The 17,384-nt window shown below is 48.8% G+C and overlaps 3 protein-coding genes across 3 annotated transcripts; 2 read left to right on the forward strand and 1 right to left on the reverse strand.

Moving 5' to 3' along the window:
- Positions 1-3,107: 3,107 nt before the first annotated feature.
- On the forward strand, positions 3,108-4,391 carry LOC124650058 (peroxidase 1-like). The gene is made up of 4 exons (XM_047189622.1): positions 3,108-3,314; positions 3,395-3,580; positions 3,681-3,843; positions 3,967-4,391. Exons 1-4 carry the CDS (start codon positions 3,108-3,110, stop codon positions 4,389-4,391), a joined length of 981 nt encoding a protein of 326 aa, XP_047045578.1.
- A 5,942-nt stretch (positions 4,392-10,333) lies between these two features.
- LOC124705401 (peroxidase 1-like) lies at positions 10,334-11,858 on the forward strand. The gene is made up of 4 exons (XM_047237130.1): positions 10,334-10,659; positions 10,745-10,930; positions 11,019-11,184; positions 11,298-11,858. The coding sequence occupies exons 1-4, from the start codon at positions 10,438-10,440 to the stop codon at positions 11,714-11,716; spliced, it is 993 nt and encodes a 330-aa protein (XP_047093086.1). The 5' UTR covers positions 10,334-10,437; the 3' UTR covers positions 11,717-11,858.
- Positions 11,859-12,296: 438 nt separating this feature from the next.
- Positions 12,297-16,256, reverse strand: LOC124648509 (traB domain-containing protein-like; the record flags this gene model as incomplete). The annotated part of the gene is made up of 9 exons (XM_047188265.1): positions 12,297-12,590; positions 12,759-12,870; positions 12,977-13,077; positions 13,272-13,385; positions 14,212-14,316; positions 14,402-14,488; positions 15,216-15,275; positions 15,416-15,463; positions 15,921-16,256. Coding segments are annotated over 9 exons (1,086 nt in total), but the record flags the coding sequence as incomplete, so codon positions are not given.
- Between the last annotated feature and the right edge of the window lie 1,128 nt (positions 16,257-17,384).

The raw sequence follows: 17,384 nt of genomic DNA on the forward strand, positions 1-17,384 counted from the left end.
CCTGGGAGATAATCTAGTTCCACGGAAAGAAAAATCCACGCTTCAAGCCAGCGATTCAAAGTACCGTTCAAGGGACGCTCGAGATGAAATCACTCAGAGTAGAATCGACAAAGCCAGGCGACGGCGAGCGGCAAGGGAAGAGTGCGACACTGATGCATCTGAAGAAATCCAGGAGTATCGAGATGAGGCGAGCTGATTGCTTAAGTTATAAGATTCGCGAGACTATGCCGCCCAAAAGGTTCAAACCTACTCCTACTGATGCCGCCAAGTATGACGGACAATAGGAGCTGAGGTCTTGGATAGATGATTATCTGCAAACTGTGATCTTACACAAGGGAAACCAAATAGCGGTGATGCAATGCCTGCAGCTCTACCTGAAGGATTTGGCACGAGCCTGGCTGAGAGGCCTGCCGAAGGGATCCATTAAGTCATGGGACGATCTGGTAGATGCTTTCGTCAAAAACTTCCAAGCAACATACAAAAGGCTTGTTGGAATCGATGAATTGCAGCATTGCCAGCAGAAGCCAAGGGAGTCGATGCGTGCATACATCGGGAGATTCACCAAACTCTTGAACGCTGCCGAAGATGTTTCCATCGACAGAGCAGTCGACGCCTTTAGTGATGGTATTCGACGCGAAACCTACATAGAGGACCTTGGGCGTAAGAAGCCGAAGACCATAACCAAGTTAATGGAAATCGCCAACAGTTGGGCTGATGGCGAGGATAACGTACGGAGGCCTCGTCCACGCAGTGACGATGAAGACGACGATCAGCCGAGGCACGACTCGGGTGGCCGAAGAGATAGTCGCAAGAAGAGGAAGGATCGTGGATACGATGATAGTAACATGGTAGCCGCAGGATATTCTGATCGCCGAGACGATCGGTATGACGACAGGCGAGATGATCGACGGGACAACAATCGCAGTAACTCTGGGAACCGTGGCAACTACAAACCGCGGCATCCAAGGACACCCGAGTTACCTTTCGCTGAGCAGATAAACGCCCCTTGCTACTTGCACGTGTACATTGATCCTAAGGATGACAAGAAGAAGTCGAGTCATTTGCTCAGAGATTGTCGACAGTTCATTGAGATGCAGAAGCTTATCCAGCAGCAGCAGCAGTAGCCGAATCCACCACCACCACCACCTCAGCACCAAGTTCAGCAGGACCAGCCTCGCAACTCTAACGAGTCTTTCCCGCCACCACATGGACAAATGAGCATGATTCACAGAACCGGTGTTTCGAGAAGGGAGATGAAGAAGCCCACCCAAGAAATCAACCTGGCGGAAAGTATCATGGTCAGTATTTCTGAATACATCGACTGGTCATCTCAGAGCATTCTGTTCAGCAGAGCGGACCACCCAATAACAATCCCAAAGCCAGGACACGCCGCCTTAGTAGTCGAAGTGCAAATTGGAGGATTCAATATGAGCAAGGTCTTCACGGACGGTGGAAGCGGATTAAATCTGATATTCCTCGACGCAATCAAAAACATGGGAATTACGATGAGGATGCTGGAAGAAACAGATACTTGTTTCCACGGGATTATCCCCACTCTACCGGCGTACTCTCTTGGCAAAGTTTACTTGAACGTTGTCTTCCGGAAACCCGACAACTTCTGGAAGGAAAAGATCGAGTTTGAAGTAGTAAACTGGAAATCACAGTACCATGCTATACTCGGGAGATCAGCTTATGCCTAGTTCATGGATGTGCCACATTATGCGTATCTCAAGCTCAAGATGTCTGGGAACAATGGAACAAACATCACAGTCTATGGAAGTTTCTCATGCTCTGATAATTGTGATCGCGAGTTTCAGAGGATTGCTGCCAAGTTCGGACTGAAACAAGAACCTGACGACTTCCCTTCAAAATCGTCACCACTCGACAAAAAGGAGGATGAACGCGTCAAGAAACTAAAAAAGAAACCAGATGACCTCGCTCTGAAAGCTTCGACAGTCGGGCCTTCAGTAGCTGACAGCAAGACCGTTGTCGGAGAAAGCAAAACTCCAGTACTTGCCGCAAGAACTCCTGATGAAACCAATGATGCCTCCAAAGCCACTGGCACGTCGGATAAGATCGAAGATAAGGAGAACCCTCCTCTTGTTTAAAAGGATGGGTATCTTTATATTTAGTTTTTTCTCTTTCAATAGGGCTCTTTTAGCCCCCTATTCAATTTTGTCTGGATGAAACCAAGAGGAAGCGAGGCGATTCGCAGGGCGGCCCTAGCGTCATCGCCATCTTGCACCAGTTTTGGAGAGGACGAGAAGCTATCCGTATCACCTGACGGTGTCCAACATCGGAGCTTCGTCGTCCATGTCGGTGCCACGTCGAGCTAATTCCGCCCCTTTGAACAATGACAACCTGCTCCAACAGCCAGTGAGACGGCCTCCGCCGCAACAACATGCCCGGAGCAGCTTCGAGAACCCTAGCATTGTCTTCCCTAAAGCCGGCAAGAGACATCAGCCACGATATGGTAAGATGATCTAGCCAACCCTAGTTTTTGTTACGTTGATGCATGAAATTGTTGCCACTGCATCATCTAGATTTAGCAATTTTGAGTTGCTATCCACCAATAAGAATGATGAGGAAATTAGCTCGAAAGTGTGAGCATATTGTTGTTGTTCTTATGCTTGTACCACTAGTAGAGTCATTTTTTACCATTAGCCATAATATTAGTATGAGCTGAGCTGAGCCGAGTATAGCTCGTTCAAACTCTGACTCGTATGCAGTCTCAAAAACCTGATATGTACTCCCTTCGTAATCACTGAGTTAATTATGAGTTGATGAGCTGATACGTGCTTCCGTCTGGCTGGCCGGCCCGGCCGCCTCCATTATACATACGGTGGCCGCCGGTGTACCTGCCACGGCAAAGATTCCGCGAGGTGGAAACAATGGAAGGGACAACTCATTAAACCTTGCAAACTTACCTGCTGCTTCGGAAGACAGCCTAGAGCCTACCACATGCAGGTGTGGGACACCCCCTGTTCTATAAATTTCCTCGGCGCCAATTCAGCAGCAGCAGCAGTTCAAGCTTCCCCCGATTTGCCACCGTCGTCCTTGCGCAACCAAGGAAGAAGCTAGCAAGCTCTCCTGGTTTCTTTCTGGAGATGGCGTCCAGGGGTGTCATGGTGGCGCTGCTGCTCGCGGCGGTGGCTGCGTCGTGCGCGACCGCGCAGCTGCAGGAGAAGTTCTACGGCGAGTCGTGCCCCAGCGTGGAGGAGGTCGTCCGGAAGGAGATGGTCAGGGCGCTCTCCCTCGCGCCCAGCCTCGCCGCGCCGCTGCTCAGGATGCATTTCCACGACTGCTTCGTCAGGGTAAGTGACCATCCATACCTTCTTCTCATTGCGAAATTCAGAGATCGGCGCCTTGTTAACGCCATTGGACATGAATGCAGGGTTGCGACGGCTCCGTTCTCCTGGACTCGGCGAACAAGACGGCCGAGAAGGACGCGCTGCCCAACATAACGCTGCGTGGTTTCGACTTCGTGGAGAGGGTGAAGGCCGCCGTGGAGAAGGCCTGCCCCGACACCGTCTCCTGCGCCGACGTGCTCGCGCTCATTGCCAGGGATGCAGTCTGGCTGGTCAGTATAGAACTATAGATGGTGTAGTACGAACTGCTGAGCAAAATTGCAAATGACAGTACCGAAGTTCTCAATTCTGCTCGTTGTTTTTCTCTTTCAGAGCAAGGGGCCATTCTGGGAAGTTCCCCTTGGCCGGCGAGACGGCAGCGTGTCCATCGCCAACGACACCAACGCGCTGCCCCCTCCAACCGCCAACATCACCGAGCTCACGCAGCTCTTTGCCGCAGTGAACCTTGACATCAAGGACCTCGTCGTCCTCTCCGGTACAAATTCACAACGACATTTCTACCTCTCAGACCACAAAAAATGCAATGGCCAGACCGCCAGATAAGCTTCAGCTCACTAATGGTCTAACGGATATGCGTGTTCTGTCTCCGCTGCTTCAGCCGCGCACACGATCGGGACGTCGCACTGCTTCTCCTTCTCCGACCGTCTCTACAACTTCACCGGCAGGGTCAACCCCAGTGACATCGACCCCACGCTGGAGCCCTTCTACATGGCCAAGCTCAAGAGCAAGTGCGCCAGCCTCAACGACAACACCACGCTCGTGGAGATGGACCCTGGTAGCTTCAAGACCTTCGACCTCGACTACTTCAAGCTCGTCAGCAAGCGTAGGGGCCTCTTCCACTCCGACGGCGCGCTGCTCACCAACGCCTTCACCCGCGCCTACATCCTGCGCCACGCCACCGGCGCCTTCAAGGACGAATTCTTCGCCGACTTCGGCGTCTCCATGGTAAAGATGGGCAACGCCAACGTGCTCACCGGAAGCCAGGGCGAGATCAGGAAGAAGTGCTCAGTGGTGAACCACTAGCTACTTAGCCGACAAGCGCGGGTTGGCATGGCATGGCGTTTGATTAGCGACAATCTTTTTTCTGTGTAGATTTTACTGTAAGACGGTTACTTCCTTTTTCTCTCCCCATCGTTTCGTTTTCATTGATTCATTGTTTCCTTACAGCCATGTAAAGTTTCCACCAAGAACTCAAAATCATATTATACAGTATAGTCTCTGTTATTTTTTCCGTTGGGACATGATTTGCTACACTACTTCTGCCTTTGCCAGATCAGTAGATGCAATCATGCATTTCCCAATTAGCCATGCAATGATTCAGTAGCACCGTTGGCGACACCCTGATCTGCTGTTGACGACTATATAATTGATGAAGCAACGTGTACAATGGTCAAGAATGGACTCATTATTGATGCAGGCAAGACCTGTGTTTTTTTTTCAGAGAAAGCATCTGATCTGATGTGTTCCGCGGTGTCAGCAGCCCCACGGACTCTCTGGCACTTAACATTTCTCAGCCGGCGTGCAACTCATCTCCTGGATGTTAGTACAAAAGGGAAACATTTGTTTAATTAAGTACCTTCCCACATGCCATGCACAATAATGAATCGCTTCTTTGTCGATGCCATCTCACCAAACCAAACCCTTTCTAGCTCCAACGGTACGATCACTTTTTTCTTTAACTGTACAAACGGTACGAAGACTTGTAGTGCTACATGTACTACATGTGTACAATCAAGCAAACGTTAGCGGGGAATTTAAACTCCATTTTCTAAGGTAGTCAAGCATGCTATCACCATGAAAAAATAAGAGTGCGATGTCATTGTTTACTTACATAAGCAAACTCCTCTTCAAAATTACAAACTTAAGATCAACAAAAAGAACATACATTTATGTTCAGTGAGATGAAAATAAAAACAAAACAACCATTTGCTCGCAAAAAAATATAAGAACCACTTGAGGGTGAAAATTGGGCATAGTTCAAGGATGCATTTGAAAGAAGTTGAAGAGTTCACTCGTAGAAATGTCCGTTCTTTCCTTTGAGTCATATACGTAAGAAAAGAAATGAATGTAATCAAGTGGTAGAGCCATCGACATATGAAGAAGCACTTAACCCGTGCTCAACCGACCCATGATTTAAAACACCATTTTGACATTTGTGTGTCTCATAAAGGCGGAATATTCATTCAGTGGGAGATGACACAAGATCTAATTCGTCAGCTCAGTCTTTTAGAGGTGCTCACATGGGTAGGGTGTGTGTATGTGCGTTCATAGGGGTGAGTGTATGCTCGTGTATGTGAGCGCCTACGTTTGTACTGTGTTTCTAAAAAAAAGTTCTTTTTTGCGCATATATGGATTTGAAAAAAGTTGGGATAAGGAAGTGAACTTTTGCTGGAATTTGGAGTGGACCTCATTTTCTCTACTTTTCAAACTTTTCATGTTGATTTGGTGCTTTACTTTTGCGAGCGGAACTAATCTGTGCTTGGATAGTATATTGTTTTGTATATGAATCTCCATGCATGAGTTGCCGTATCTCATGTTTTTTACTATTAAACTGGATCCTGACAGCTAGCAGCACCAAGTTAAGCGGGCAATTTGGTGTGCATGCCACCCTCTGGGGTCTTTTCAAGGGGAGCTTTTCATATCTTATTTTATATTACTTTTTGTACCATATCAGTACAAAGAATTGAAATGTTTTTTTTTTACTTTTTGAGGGGGCATTCAGCTCTATTCTTTTGAGAACTTGAAGATTCGGCATGTGGCATTCCACAAAATAAAGCAGACAGGGCGCAGCTAGGCTATGGGGCCTATGCTGAAGTTTCGGGCTGAGCTCGCATATTCCCAACATGAGGCCCTTTTGCAATGGACCAGGCTGGTTCACTAGCCCACTATGAGAAGACTAAGCGCATCTCCAGTAATCCCACGCATTTTTCATACCGAATGTGTTCGTTTTGTTAAGTTTTGGTCGATCTACAAACACGCAGGCTCCGGCCCCCCTAGTCCGCTTGGAACGGGGTGCATCCTACAGGGCACCTCATTTGGTCCGCGCTAGGCATTTTTGACAGTTTTTCCATTTAGACCGGTAGGCATATATGATTGGGAATAGCAACAATGATGAAATTTAATTTAATAGCTAAGACATTACTACCACTAGTTAGGGAATCACGGAGTTCACACGTCATACCCGTCATAGTAACAAACCAAACTGCAAAATGACACGAGTGTCATACGATATATACACAAAATAAGATAGGTATGTGAGATCATGCGCCGCGTTCTCGAATGACAATTTACCTCTTCTTGAACAAAATAAGATAGACATGTGAGATCGTGCGCCACGTTCTTCGTAGGCGCTTGTCAAAGAGGCGCCTACGACGACGTATCCTTCGGCCGATAAAGGCGTGGGCGGGGGCTTGGGAGGTGATTATAACGCTGCCACGCGGCGGAGCAAGCCGCGAAGATGGAGGAGGTGGCATCGACAAGGTGGGGGTCGGTCATGGAGAGGTAGGTCATCAAGCTCGACCTGATCAAGGCCAACATCTTCGCCAAGAAGAGGAACGAGGATCTGGCTATCCTGCTCGTCGACACCAGCAGCATGGACGACGACGTCAATGCGTGGTGCGCCGCGCAGCGCGCCACGATCCTAGCGGAGAGTCGAGCTCCACCCGCGCCCCAGCCCAGCACCACGACTCCAACGACGGGTACTACTCCACCGCCCACTGGCGCTACCCCATCGACTACCTCACCGCCATTGCCGATCGTTACGCCGACGATGCCCACCATGGTCCCCGATTCCCCGGTTGAGGAAATCGCTTGACTCCCGTGTTGCCAGCTGGCCGGCGTGCCCCTTTTTTTGGTTCGCTAGACATTTCAATGTCGCGATTTGCGACGATGTGTTTCGTTGAAACAATGAGATCAATTAGAATTGCCTTCTAGAACGTATAATTGTCTCAAAAGGGCCAATATACTGCTAAGTGGTACACGATGTATAGAGTCTGACACCTGCCCGGTGCTGGAAGGTCGGATGAAATTACACAAGGAATCTTTGTCTCAAAGAAGAGGAAAATGGGGATATGGCGAAATCGGTAGACGCTACGGAAGTGCAAATTGTTGTGGATAGGGATCCTGTAAAAACACTCTATGGGATCTTACGGAGCCTGCTCATGGATGAGATGGTTGGGGTATGATCATAGAAAATATTCTCCTCAAGTGAACCAGCCTATCCTTCTTGGGTAGGAGACTTACGTGTTGATTGGATCGAGAAAGAGAATTAACGAATCCTAAGGCAAAGGGGCGAGAAACTAACTTCCTCAATTTTGGAGAAATGGAAATAGAAGCTCTCAAACCTACCTATTCCGAATCTCATTCGGAAGGAGCCACTGCCTTCTTTTAAAACGTCGTTTCCCACCCCATCTCATAGGGCGAGGAGAGCTCCCTGCAAGTTGAACTGGCTCTTCTTTTTTCCACCAGTTATGGACAGATCCCTTGGCAGAGTATCAACTTGAGATTCTTCTTTCGCCCTGGCCGTTTTGGTATATCGCCGGAAAGCACTACGTGTGTTATAGTCAGCAGAGAAGAATCTCACAAAATGGGTGTTTTCCACAGAACAGTCTGGTGGAATCCAGTGGTATATAGAAGCTCTGTGCCCTTCTCTTTCTCCTGCAGCAATATGAACTCAAAGGGATCTCCCACCTTCAGAAGGATGAAGCATAGATAGATCTAGAGACTTCGTTCTAATTTTCTGAAAGGTAACTATCCCGGTTTCATATATGAAATCTCTATAGAATCCTTGAAAAAGACAATTCCTCCCCGCTAAAATATATATTCATTAATTCCAAGCACAGGATGCAACAGCTCGAGCGTTCCTAATTTTTCCGGACCAAACCTCCGACCCAACGATAGAATGAATTTTTGCTATTCATAAAAAAAAAATCAAGATTCTGACCAAAAAATGGTACATTCCATGCCCGGCAACAACCAGAATGATATATTATTTAATCGTGGAAATGCCATGTCAGGTGCACCTATCAGAATCGGAACAAACCAATTACCAAAGATGGGCTGTCAAAAAGGTAGAGGAGGTAGGATGGGTAGTTGGTCAGATCTAGTATGGATCGTACATGGACGATAGTTGGAGTCACTCTAACACATTTCTATCGCCAGCCAAGCCTGGTCGAACTCGAACATTTTACTCTCTTTTGGACGCGGAATCGGATCGGCCTATGTTTTTAAGTTTCGAATTTGGGGGCAGACGTTTAAGGGGTGCGGCTGGGCGCCGGTGCCCCCTATTTAGAGGTTACGCGCTGGCACCCCTATACGGCCAGGCTTGGGGGCGAGTGGAGATGTTCTAAGAGCATCACTAGCAGTGCCCCTAAACTCCCAAATCCTCAAAAATAACTACTTTTTACAGTTTGCGAGAGAAAAACGCGTATACTAGAACCCTCAAACCCTCAAACCCTCAAAAAAAATTAAGGGTCGAACCCTCAAACCCATTTTCAACCTGTAGAAGTAGGGGTTGGGGAGGTCAAACAGCCCCCAACCCGCACTCCTCTTCCTCGTCGCGCGGGAGGGAAATTTCCCCTCCCAACCACCCGCCTCCGCGCCGCCGCCTGCCTCCCGCCGCGATTCCTTCCGCCGCCCGCCTCTCCTCGACCCCTGCCGCCGCGAGCTCCCGCGCCCCTGGATCCGTGCCTCCCCGCCGCCCACCGCCCCGCGTCACGACCTCCCGAGCCGCCGCGGCCGCCCCCGCCGCCTCCCGCACCTTCCAGAGCCGGCCGCGCCGCCCCGCCTCCGCATGCGCCCGAGCCGAATCGCCGCCGACCCCTACCGTCCCGCCTCCGCATGCGGTCGAGATGCCGCCGCGGCCTGCCGCGCTCGTCCACCGGCTACCACGGCGTGCGGCTCCGCCTCTCCGGCCGGTGGGGCGCCAAGATCACTCGCGGCGGCGAGCGGTTTTGGCTCGGGACTTTCGACTCGGCCGAACTCGCCGCCCGCGCGTACGACGTCATGTTGTGGCGCTACAAACGGCGCCACCGGGCCGCGGAACTTCTTCGACATCGACAACCTCGCGGCGGTCGAGTTCGTGGCGCGGACGTTCAGCGTCGTTACCCACGCTGAGGAGCGCTCCACCCACCGGGATACATGCGGATGTCCGCGGAGCTGGAGGCGGATGAAGCTGAGGAGGAAGCCGCCAAGAAGGCCGCGCAGGACCCGATTGGTGCGACAAGATGATCGCGGAGCTGGAGGCAAAGGATGCCGTGGAGGAAGCCGCCAAGAAGGTTGTGGAGGATGGCGATAGCTCTGATTTCGATGAGGACTTCTGGGATAAACCCTAGATTTCGATGATCCGATGAACTATCTACCTAGTGTCAGTGTCAGTGTCTACCGATGAACTATCTACCTAGTGTCAGTGTCAGTGTCTACCGATGAACTATCTACCTAGTGTCAGTGTCAGTGTCTACCGATGAATAATTGTGATATATCATGAATATTTTTAAGGGTTTGAGAGTTCTAGTCTTTGCTCCTATTTTTCACCCCTCAAGAGTGCTAAAAAAAAATCATTCTCAACCCTTAAACTGCTTTGAAGATTTGGGGTTAAAGGCCTCTACTAGTGATATTAGTGATGCTCTAAGGCGGAAAAAACAACTCCCCGACCGAAAGACCATCCAGCCGGTGCAGGACGACGACACAAGCACGTACGCGCGACACGTCCGTCGTTGAGCCGAAACCTGTGATCGGTGATGGGCGGACGGATTGGTCCTACCAGACGATGGAGCATTCGAGTCCAGCCGATCGACTGCCGACGTGCACCAACCAACCAACCAATCCCTCCAACCCCGAAGCAAAGCAACCTGGAGCTGGAGGCGGAGTCGGCCATACTCTACCCCATCCCGTCCCCGTCGTCCCGCCACGCGGTCCGACAACCACAGCGCAACCGCACTCTTTGACCTTTGCCCCGTGATCTCATGGTCTCACCACCCCGCGCATGTCCGAGCTCCTACAATCTGCTCGCGGTTTCCACTCTAGCTCAACCCCGTCTCTCAACTGAAAAAGTCTGTTCTGCCCGTCGATCATGTCCAGGGGCCGGGAGCCGCGGCGGCTGCTGCTGCTCGTCCTGGCCCTGCTGGCGGCGGCGGGGCCGTCGGCGGCGGCGGAGCTGGTGTTCGGGTTCTACAATGCGACGTGCCCGATCGCGGAGGGCGTGGTCTTCGCGGAGATGCGCGCCATCCTGCAGGACGACCCCACGCTCGCGCCCTCCCTGCTCCGGATGCACTACCACGACTGCTTCGTCCAGGTAACCCATCGAGCTAGAAAGGACCGATCGAGTTCATGCGCGCGTGTTCTGATTCTGATCGGTGATCATGTCTGTGCACGTCCAGGGCTGCGACGGGTCGGTGATGCTGAGGTCGAGGAGGGGCACGGCGGAGCGGGACGCCACCCCGAACCGCAGCGTGCGAGGCTTCGACGCCATCGAGCGGATCAAGGCCAAGCTGGAGATGCTCTGCCCGCTCACCGTCTCCTGCGCCGACATCATCGCCATGGCCGCCAGGGACGCCGTGCACCTGGTAGGTAGAAGACGCACGACAAGTTTGATGCACTCTCGATCGATCGTCTTGTCCAGCCTCCCCTCCGTGCCTGATAAATTTGCTGCAGAGCGAGGGGCCGTGGTACGAGGTGGAGACCGGGCGGCGGGACGGCAACGTCACGGTGGCCGAGTACGCCGCCAACGACCTGGCGCCGCCCGACTCCAACATCGTCGACGTCAAGACCTTCTTCAGCGTCAAGTCGCTCAACTCCAAGGACATCGCCGTCCTCTTCGGTACACCCACTCCCAAACCCCTCCACCTTTCCCATTGCTTCGCGCGTGGACGACAGCAACAGCTCAATTAACAATGCGTACGTCCTCGCCGGTAATGGCCGTGCGTTCGTCAGGTTCCCACAGCATCGGCACGTCCCACTGCGCCGCGTTCCAGAAACGCCTCTACAACTTCACGGGCGCCATGGACCAGGACCCGTCGCTGGACGCGCGCTACGCGAGGCGCCTCAAGAAGCTCTGCCCGCGCACCGGCGGCCGCGGCAGGACCAAGGTGCCCATCGACCCCGGCAGCGGCTTCACCTTCGACCTCAGCTACTACCGGCACGTCCTCGAGACGGGAGGGCTCTTCCAGTCCGACGGCAGCCTCCTGCACGACGCCGCCACCAGGGGCTACGTCGAGAAGATGGCCAACGCGTCGTCGCCCGACGAGTACTATAAGGACTTCGCGGCGGCGATGGTCAAGATGGGGCGCACCGACGTGCTCCACGGCAATCTCGGGGAGGTCAGGGCCACCTGCGGCGTTTTTGTTGACTAGCTGCTAGGTTCAGGCCGGGTTGAACCTACGCTGATTATAATCTGTGACATGGATCTCTGTCTATACGTGCTCCTTGATCCTTATGCTCAGATTAAGAGGTACAAAAGGATTTGCGCAACTTCAGGTTTGCCCAAGGTACAAAGATTTTGTGATGTGTCATCCATATATACTTTCCTCACTACAACACTGCCAGTGCCAGACATGTAGTGACGAGTGACGACTAGTGCGTAAGGCTAGAAATTTGTCTAATCTTAGTAGACAGATAGTTTGACGAACCACCCGTTTGGTCAACCACAATTTGGTCATCAAATATGGTCAGAGCACATAAACCTCTCTTTTTCTGTAAAACTCGTACAGTGGCCGTAGCGTGCAGAAACAACATGAGCTAAGTACTGTACTATCCAATGAGCAGAGACGCACATACAAAATATAAGAATGTCTGGCGCCCTTTTTTCACCACAGATAACAAAATCCAGTCAAATCGTCTTCCTATTCTAAATTTTCAACTTGATGTGTCCCTGGCGATCTCCGTAGCAGAGCAGAGCAGAGGTTTAAAACCCAGCTAGTAAAATCAGAAAGCTTTGGAAATAGCCAGACTAGTAAATGCAGTTAAATCGTTCTTTCTTTTGTTTAACTTCGATTTCAGATATTACACCTATTGTATAAACGAACACCTATAAGTACGAACTAATATTTTCTTCTGAGACTACACATGCCAGAAAGAACACTTGACGCATTGATGCATACATTGTTATTTTTTACCCCATATATAGATTCCAGATGCTATTACTGCACTTATTGCTCCAACGGATGCCAGAATTTTCATCTTCGAAGGACCTTGCCTAGTAACTGGTAATTCCAGTAAGCTCTGAACCTGCAAGAAAAATTGATAATTAACGTGAGCACTACAAGAAGTACTTGGATAAGTTCAACATGAAAATTGAGCACAGAATAAACAAGACAGTAATCTAAAACTAGCCAGTGGATTTCTTCTTTGCACAAAGTATAACACATGAAATGTTTTTGTAGAAAAAAATCTAACCTCAATTGGTTGCTGCCAATTTTTCTTTATTCCAGAAACATGCCCTTTTCCTACAACTGCCACTACTGAAGAATGTTCCCTTGCTACATTCAATAATGTGGAAGACATGTACCTACAAAAAATATCAATAACTTAAGCTTAACCATTTATTGTAACAGTGAAAATAACAACAATAAATCGTTTACAGAAAGAAGTAAAGTAGTCTTGAAGGAACTCACATATCACGTTCATGTAGAAGTGTCTCCATCAGACTAGGAAATGCCTTACTCATCTCTTGAATAACAAGTGTTAGCATGTCAACATCATCCATGTCCTTTAACTGTATAAACAAGCATTGGCATTGCTATGTGAATACAGCGAAGTAATTGTCTTTTTTACATTTGATCTAAAACCAACAAAGTACTATACTATATTAGCTCACACAATAGGAATCTTGAGGGCACCTAGAGAACCAAGAAGAAAAGGACTATATAATTGCTCACTGTAGGTAATGTATCACCTAAGACAACATACCATTTTATTCAGATCCTCAGGACTCGGTAAGAATAAGCTTTGGAAAATAATGTAGTACAGAAATTTAGTCCTGTGCCACAATGACATCATCCCCCAGGTTCTCCTCAAAGTGATCTTCAAACAAAAAAAAAAGAGAACAGCGATAGGATAACATCAGTTCAGTGCTTATGAAAATTAAAGATGAACCTATCTACTAGTAATGGGATGTCAGAAGCGCAAGGGCCAATTTGACATGCTCAACATAAATAATATTACGCCAACAGCAGCAGCAGTAAAGAGGAACAAAAACTAAAATAAGACAGCTCTGGTGATGCTTCAACTATTATCCCTAAAAGCAAATCATACTATAGCGCAACACCATGGTAACTAGAGGCATGTAACCATTGGGACCCAATATCCGAAACCAACCTCATCAGCTTATGGCATGCCAAATTAGAAGATTGAAACTAAAAGTTTAAGACACAAGCAAGCCATAGGAACTACTCCCAATGTCCCATAATATAAGATGTTATTACAACTAGCATACTCATATATTGGTTGTAATAACATCTTACTATTATGGCAGAGGGAGTAGCTTATCACTGATCCTAGCAGACAGATGTGATCATCATTTTGACGAGGTGTACATTTGTTAGAGACATCAAAAGTAGTATCAGTACAATAACATTGGTCTCAACTCTTGTATTAATGAGAAGTGAAAAGGTTAACGGCGCATGAAAATTAGCAACATATGACTGATTCACTTGAATCACTGAAACATATTGTCCACGCTCTGTATTAGGTGCACAAAAAATAGCGACAATAAAAGCCTTGTTTATCCATATGGGAATAAATTGGCATAATCATTCAGTTGCTTACCAGTGTAGATCCTTTCATGGAACTAGTTTTGCCCAGTGCCATTCCGAATGAAAAAACCAAACTAAAAAACTAGGTTCAATACCTGGATAGGGCGATCTCCAAGGACAACTTTGCCGCCATATTTCATTGCTTCCTCGTATCCCACTCGAAACTCAGCTCCAGGTAACACATCAAGCTGGCTAGCAACCTTTGGTGCCAAAAAGCAACATCCATATCAGCTATCATGAAAAATGATTGAAGTACTGTCTGCACAACATGAATCAGTGCAGTACCTTTGCAAGAAACCAGCTATAGAGAATCCCGAAAGTGTTCATCTTCTTGTTCTTCCACATGTCAATCATTTCATTCAAGGTAGGAACCTATGGGTAAAATCAGATCGAATGATGAACTAGAAGAAATGATGATACCCAGTAATAGTTTATGCCTAACTGTAGATGACATGTTGATTAATCTACATGGTCTGTTTTCAATAACAAAAATAGGTATAACATTATAGGACAAAGGTTAAAAGTGTGGACTTAAATGAAGGATCTGTAAAACAGTATACCAAGAGAACTATTGTTGATGCATGAACAAGCACAAGTAACCTTCAAACGATTTATAATCCAGCGAAAACACAATACAACTATAAATTTTATGTAACAGTACTTAGCATGATCGGTGTCCCTCAGAATATGCAATGCCACATTCACAGCTTGAAGCCCATTTTGTCAACTAACTTAGTAGGCTAAATTCTGAACAAAGTTTGTTTTTACCAACAAACTCTGAACAGCTTTATCTTGGCCAAACTTCACTCGTGTAATCCAATCACAGTTGTTAACTCCGCATGTGTTTTCTTGTCCAAGATTATATAAGATATAAACACCAGAGAATTCTACATTGAGAACTTTTGTGGACTCCAGCACCATTAAGTGGTTTTCTTCAAAAATGGAGGAAATAATAAATTAAGATCAAACCCCAAAAGACTCAAATTCTGATAGTGGTTCCAGGTAATTCAATTTCTACATCACAAGATAATTGCGATGAGATGTTTATAGGAAAAGCATTTCCTTCCTGTAGTTTCTGACACTTGTCAGATGTTCATACCTGAAGGTTTTGTGGCTTCAAAATGGTAATCCTGCTTTGACAGAGTTCCAAGAAAACAACCTGCATTTACAAAATGGGTCCAAAGAAATTAGTGGAACATCTCCAAGATCAATTCCAATACGGAAAACAACATCATAAAGCAGGCAGCCAACCGGCAGCAATTCATAAAATATATATGATGAGTAAAGAAAGGAAGAAACCTGAGGTTTCAGGTAGTCGATGACGGCTTTCACTTGATCGCATGATTCCTGCAATGAAATCAACATGCGAGTTAACAATGTATAGCTGACAAGTTGTCCTGATGATCGGTGGTCCTTTTAGCACATAATAATGTGCATTCAAATGGAAGCCACCAAGTACTACGGGACATATGACTTACTATTTGCTAAAGCCCTTGTGCATTGTAACAGACCCAAACTTGCAGTAAACACAAAAACATATGTAGCCTACTGGAGGAAATGCAGATACATGTCCCCTGTGCTTTGCACTACTACCTTCTGTGTCTGGACCCAAAATCTTAGATCGGCAGCAGAACTAAAATCATCCGAAAACTGAAACAAATGCGCGCGCAGTGGAGTTCCTAGAGTAAATGCAAAATGTACATTGCGAGAACTGCAGAAGAGAGAAACGCGTAGGACACGGAGCTCTGACACACGACCCAGATGGAAGTAAAACCTGCAATTCGCGCTCGACATCGAGGATTACCTGCGAGACATGGGCGGTGCCGACGAGGTAGACGCGGCAGGTGGGGTCCTGTCCGGCCTCCAAGGCCTCGGGCGAGGTGACGCACTCGAGGCAGACCACCCCCCTGGCGAGCTCCTCGGGCAGCTCCCGCGGCTCGTCGCCCCCCGGCGTCATCCCGGGCTCACTCCCGGCTTCCGCGTCCGCGAACTCCCAGTCGTCCGCGTACTCGCCACTCTCGCCGTTGGTCTCGGCGGGAGCGGGGGCTGGCGCGGCCGGATCCATGAGCAGGACGAGTGGCGCGAGGCGGCGAGCCGCGGTCGTGGTCGGGGTTTGTGCGGGGCAGGCGGAGAGCGGCGGGCGGCGGCGGAAGCGTGGCCGGCCCGGGAGGAGGCGGCGGTGGATCGGCGAGGCGGAGAGGAGGAGGTGGTGGCGGATCATGCGCCGGTGGGCGCCGATTTGGGGATAGCTAGCTCGTCGTGCCGGGCGGGAGGTGGGCCTATGACGTGGCCTCGGTCGGCGCGACGGCTGGGATCGCTTGGACCGACGTCGCGGGAGGGATCTAGGCCGTAGGATCGGCCGACGTGGCAACGCCTCGCTGGCCAACGCTTTGTTGTTCGTTGCTTGCTTGGTTCCTGCACTTGCATGCATCGTCGTCGTGCTCGCTTGAGTCAACACGAGTCAGTGGTCTCGACAGAAACAGCACAGACCACATCGTCAAGTCATGGAGCTCTGTAGATACAGTAAAAAAGCTACCGCAACATCACGTCTCCAGCTCCTCAGATCACCATCACCAGCTCCCCATCTCGTTGTCGCTTCGTTGTTTTCTACTCTTTTGTAAAAAAATAAACGCAAAAAAGATTTGTCACGTAATTATAATAATTGATTATAAGAAGATAATTACCCCGGAAATTAACAGAAAATCCGGCAGAACCGTTATAAATACCATCACAGATTATGATGGAACAAGAGTCCTCGTCGAGGTTGTACACCGGTGTCATCATCATCACTCTTCTCGAGTTAACCAAAGAATGACCATCATAAAAGACCTTGCCATAGTGGCCTCGAGAAGCCATCATCGGCCTCTACCACAGTATTAACTCACAGTATTATGACCTGATACTGACATGCTACTTACCATATTTTCCTGACTTTTTGGTGCATCTTCCAGGTGACACAAACATCGATGAAGACGACGGTCCTTCAGGGATTTTTGATCGAATTGAAAAAGATGTTGTTTTCGAAGGTAAAAATGCATAGTTTGTTTTTATCGCGAAAATGCAAAAGCATTGCTTTTCGATGCATTGATAGAAAGAAGGTTATATGTACAAACCCCTAAGAGAGGGCACACACCACGCCTTACAACTGAACCCAAGAGAAGAAAGTAATCTAGGTGAGGAGCTGGCTGACACCCCGGGCTCTCGCGTCCGCCCACTGTCGCGCCTCGGACCTAATGTCGTTGAATAGGGACGTCACCGAAGGAAGTGC

The sequence above is a fragment of the Lolium rigidum genome, chromosome 4 (assembly GCF_022539505.1).
Source record: "Lolium rigidum isolate FL_2022 chromosome 4, APGP_CSIRO_Lrig_0.1, whole genome shotgun sequence".
Taxonomy (NCBI): domain Eukaryota; kingdom Viridiplantae; phylum Streptophyta; class Magnoliopsida; order Poales; family Poaceae; genus Lolium; species Lolium rigidum.

What these genes read in the sequence shown, in the direction of transcription:
- LOC124650058 (XM_047189622.1), top strand. Translation starts at nt 3,108, where the DNA reads ATGGCGTCCAGGGGTGTCATGGTGGCGCTGCTGCTCGCGGCGGTGGCT. An exon ending in TCCACGACTGCTTCGTCAGG is followed by an intron (nt 3,315 to 3,394) that starts GTAAGTGACCAT and finishes ACATGAATGCAG; the next exon opens with GGTTGCGACGGCTCCGTTCT. An exon ending in CCAGGGATGCAGTCTGGCTG is followed by an intron (nt 3,581 to 3,680) that starts GTCAGTATAGAA and finishes TTTCTCTTTCAG; the next exon opens with AGCAAGGGGCCATTCTGGGA.
- LOC124705401 (XM_047237130.1), top strand. Translation starts at nt 10,438, where the DNA reads ATGTCCAGGGGCCGGGAGCCGCGGCGGCTGCTGCTGCTCGTCCTGGCC. An exon ending in CCAGGGACGCCGTGCACCTG is followed by an intron (nt 10,931 to 11,018) that starts GTAGGTAGAAGA and finishes AATTTGCTGCAG; the next exon opens with AGCGAGGGGCCGTGGTACGA. An exon ending in GGACATCGCCGTCCTCTTCG is followed by an intron (nt 11,185 to 11,297) that starts GTACACCCACTC and finishes TGCGTTCGTCAG; the next exon opens with GTTCCCACAGCATCGGCACG.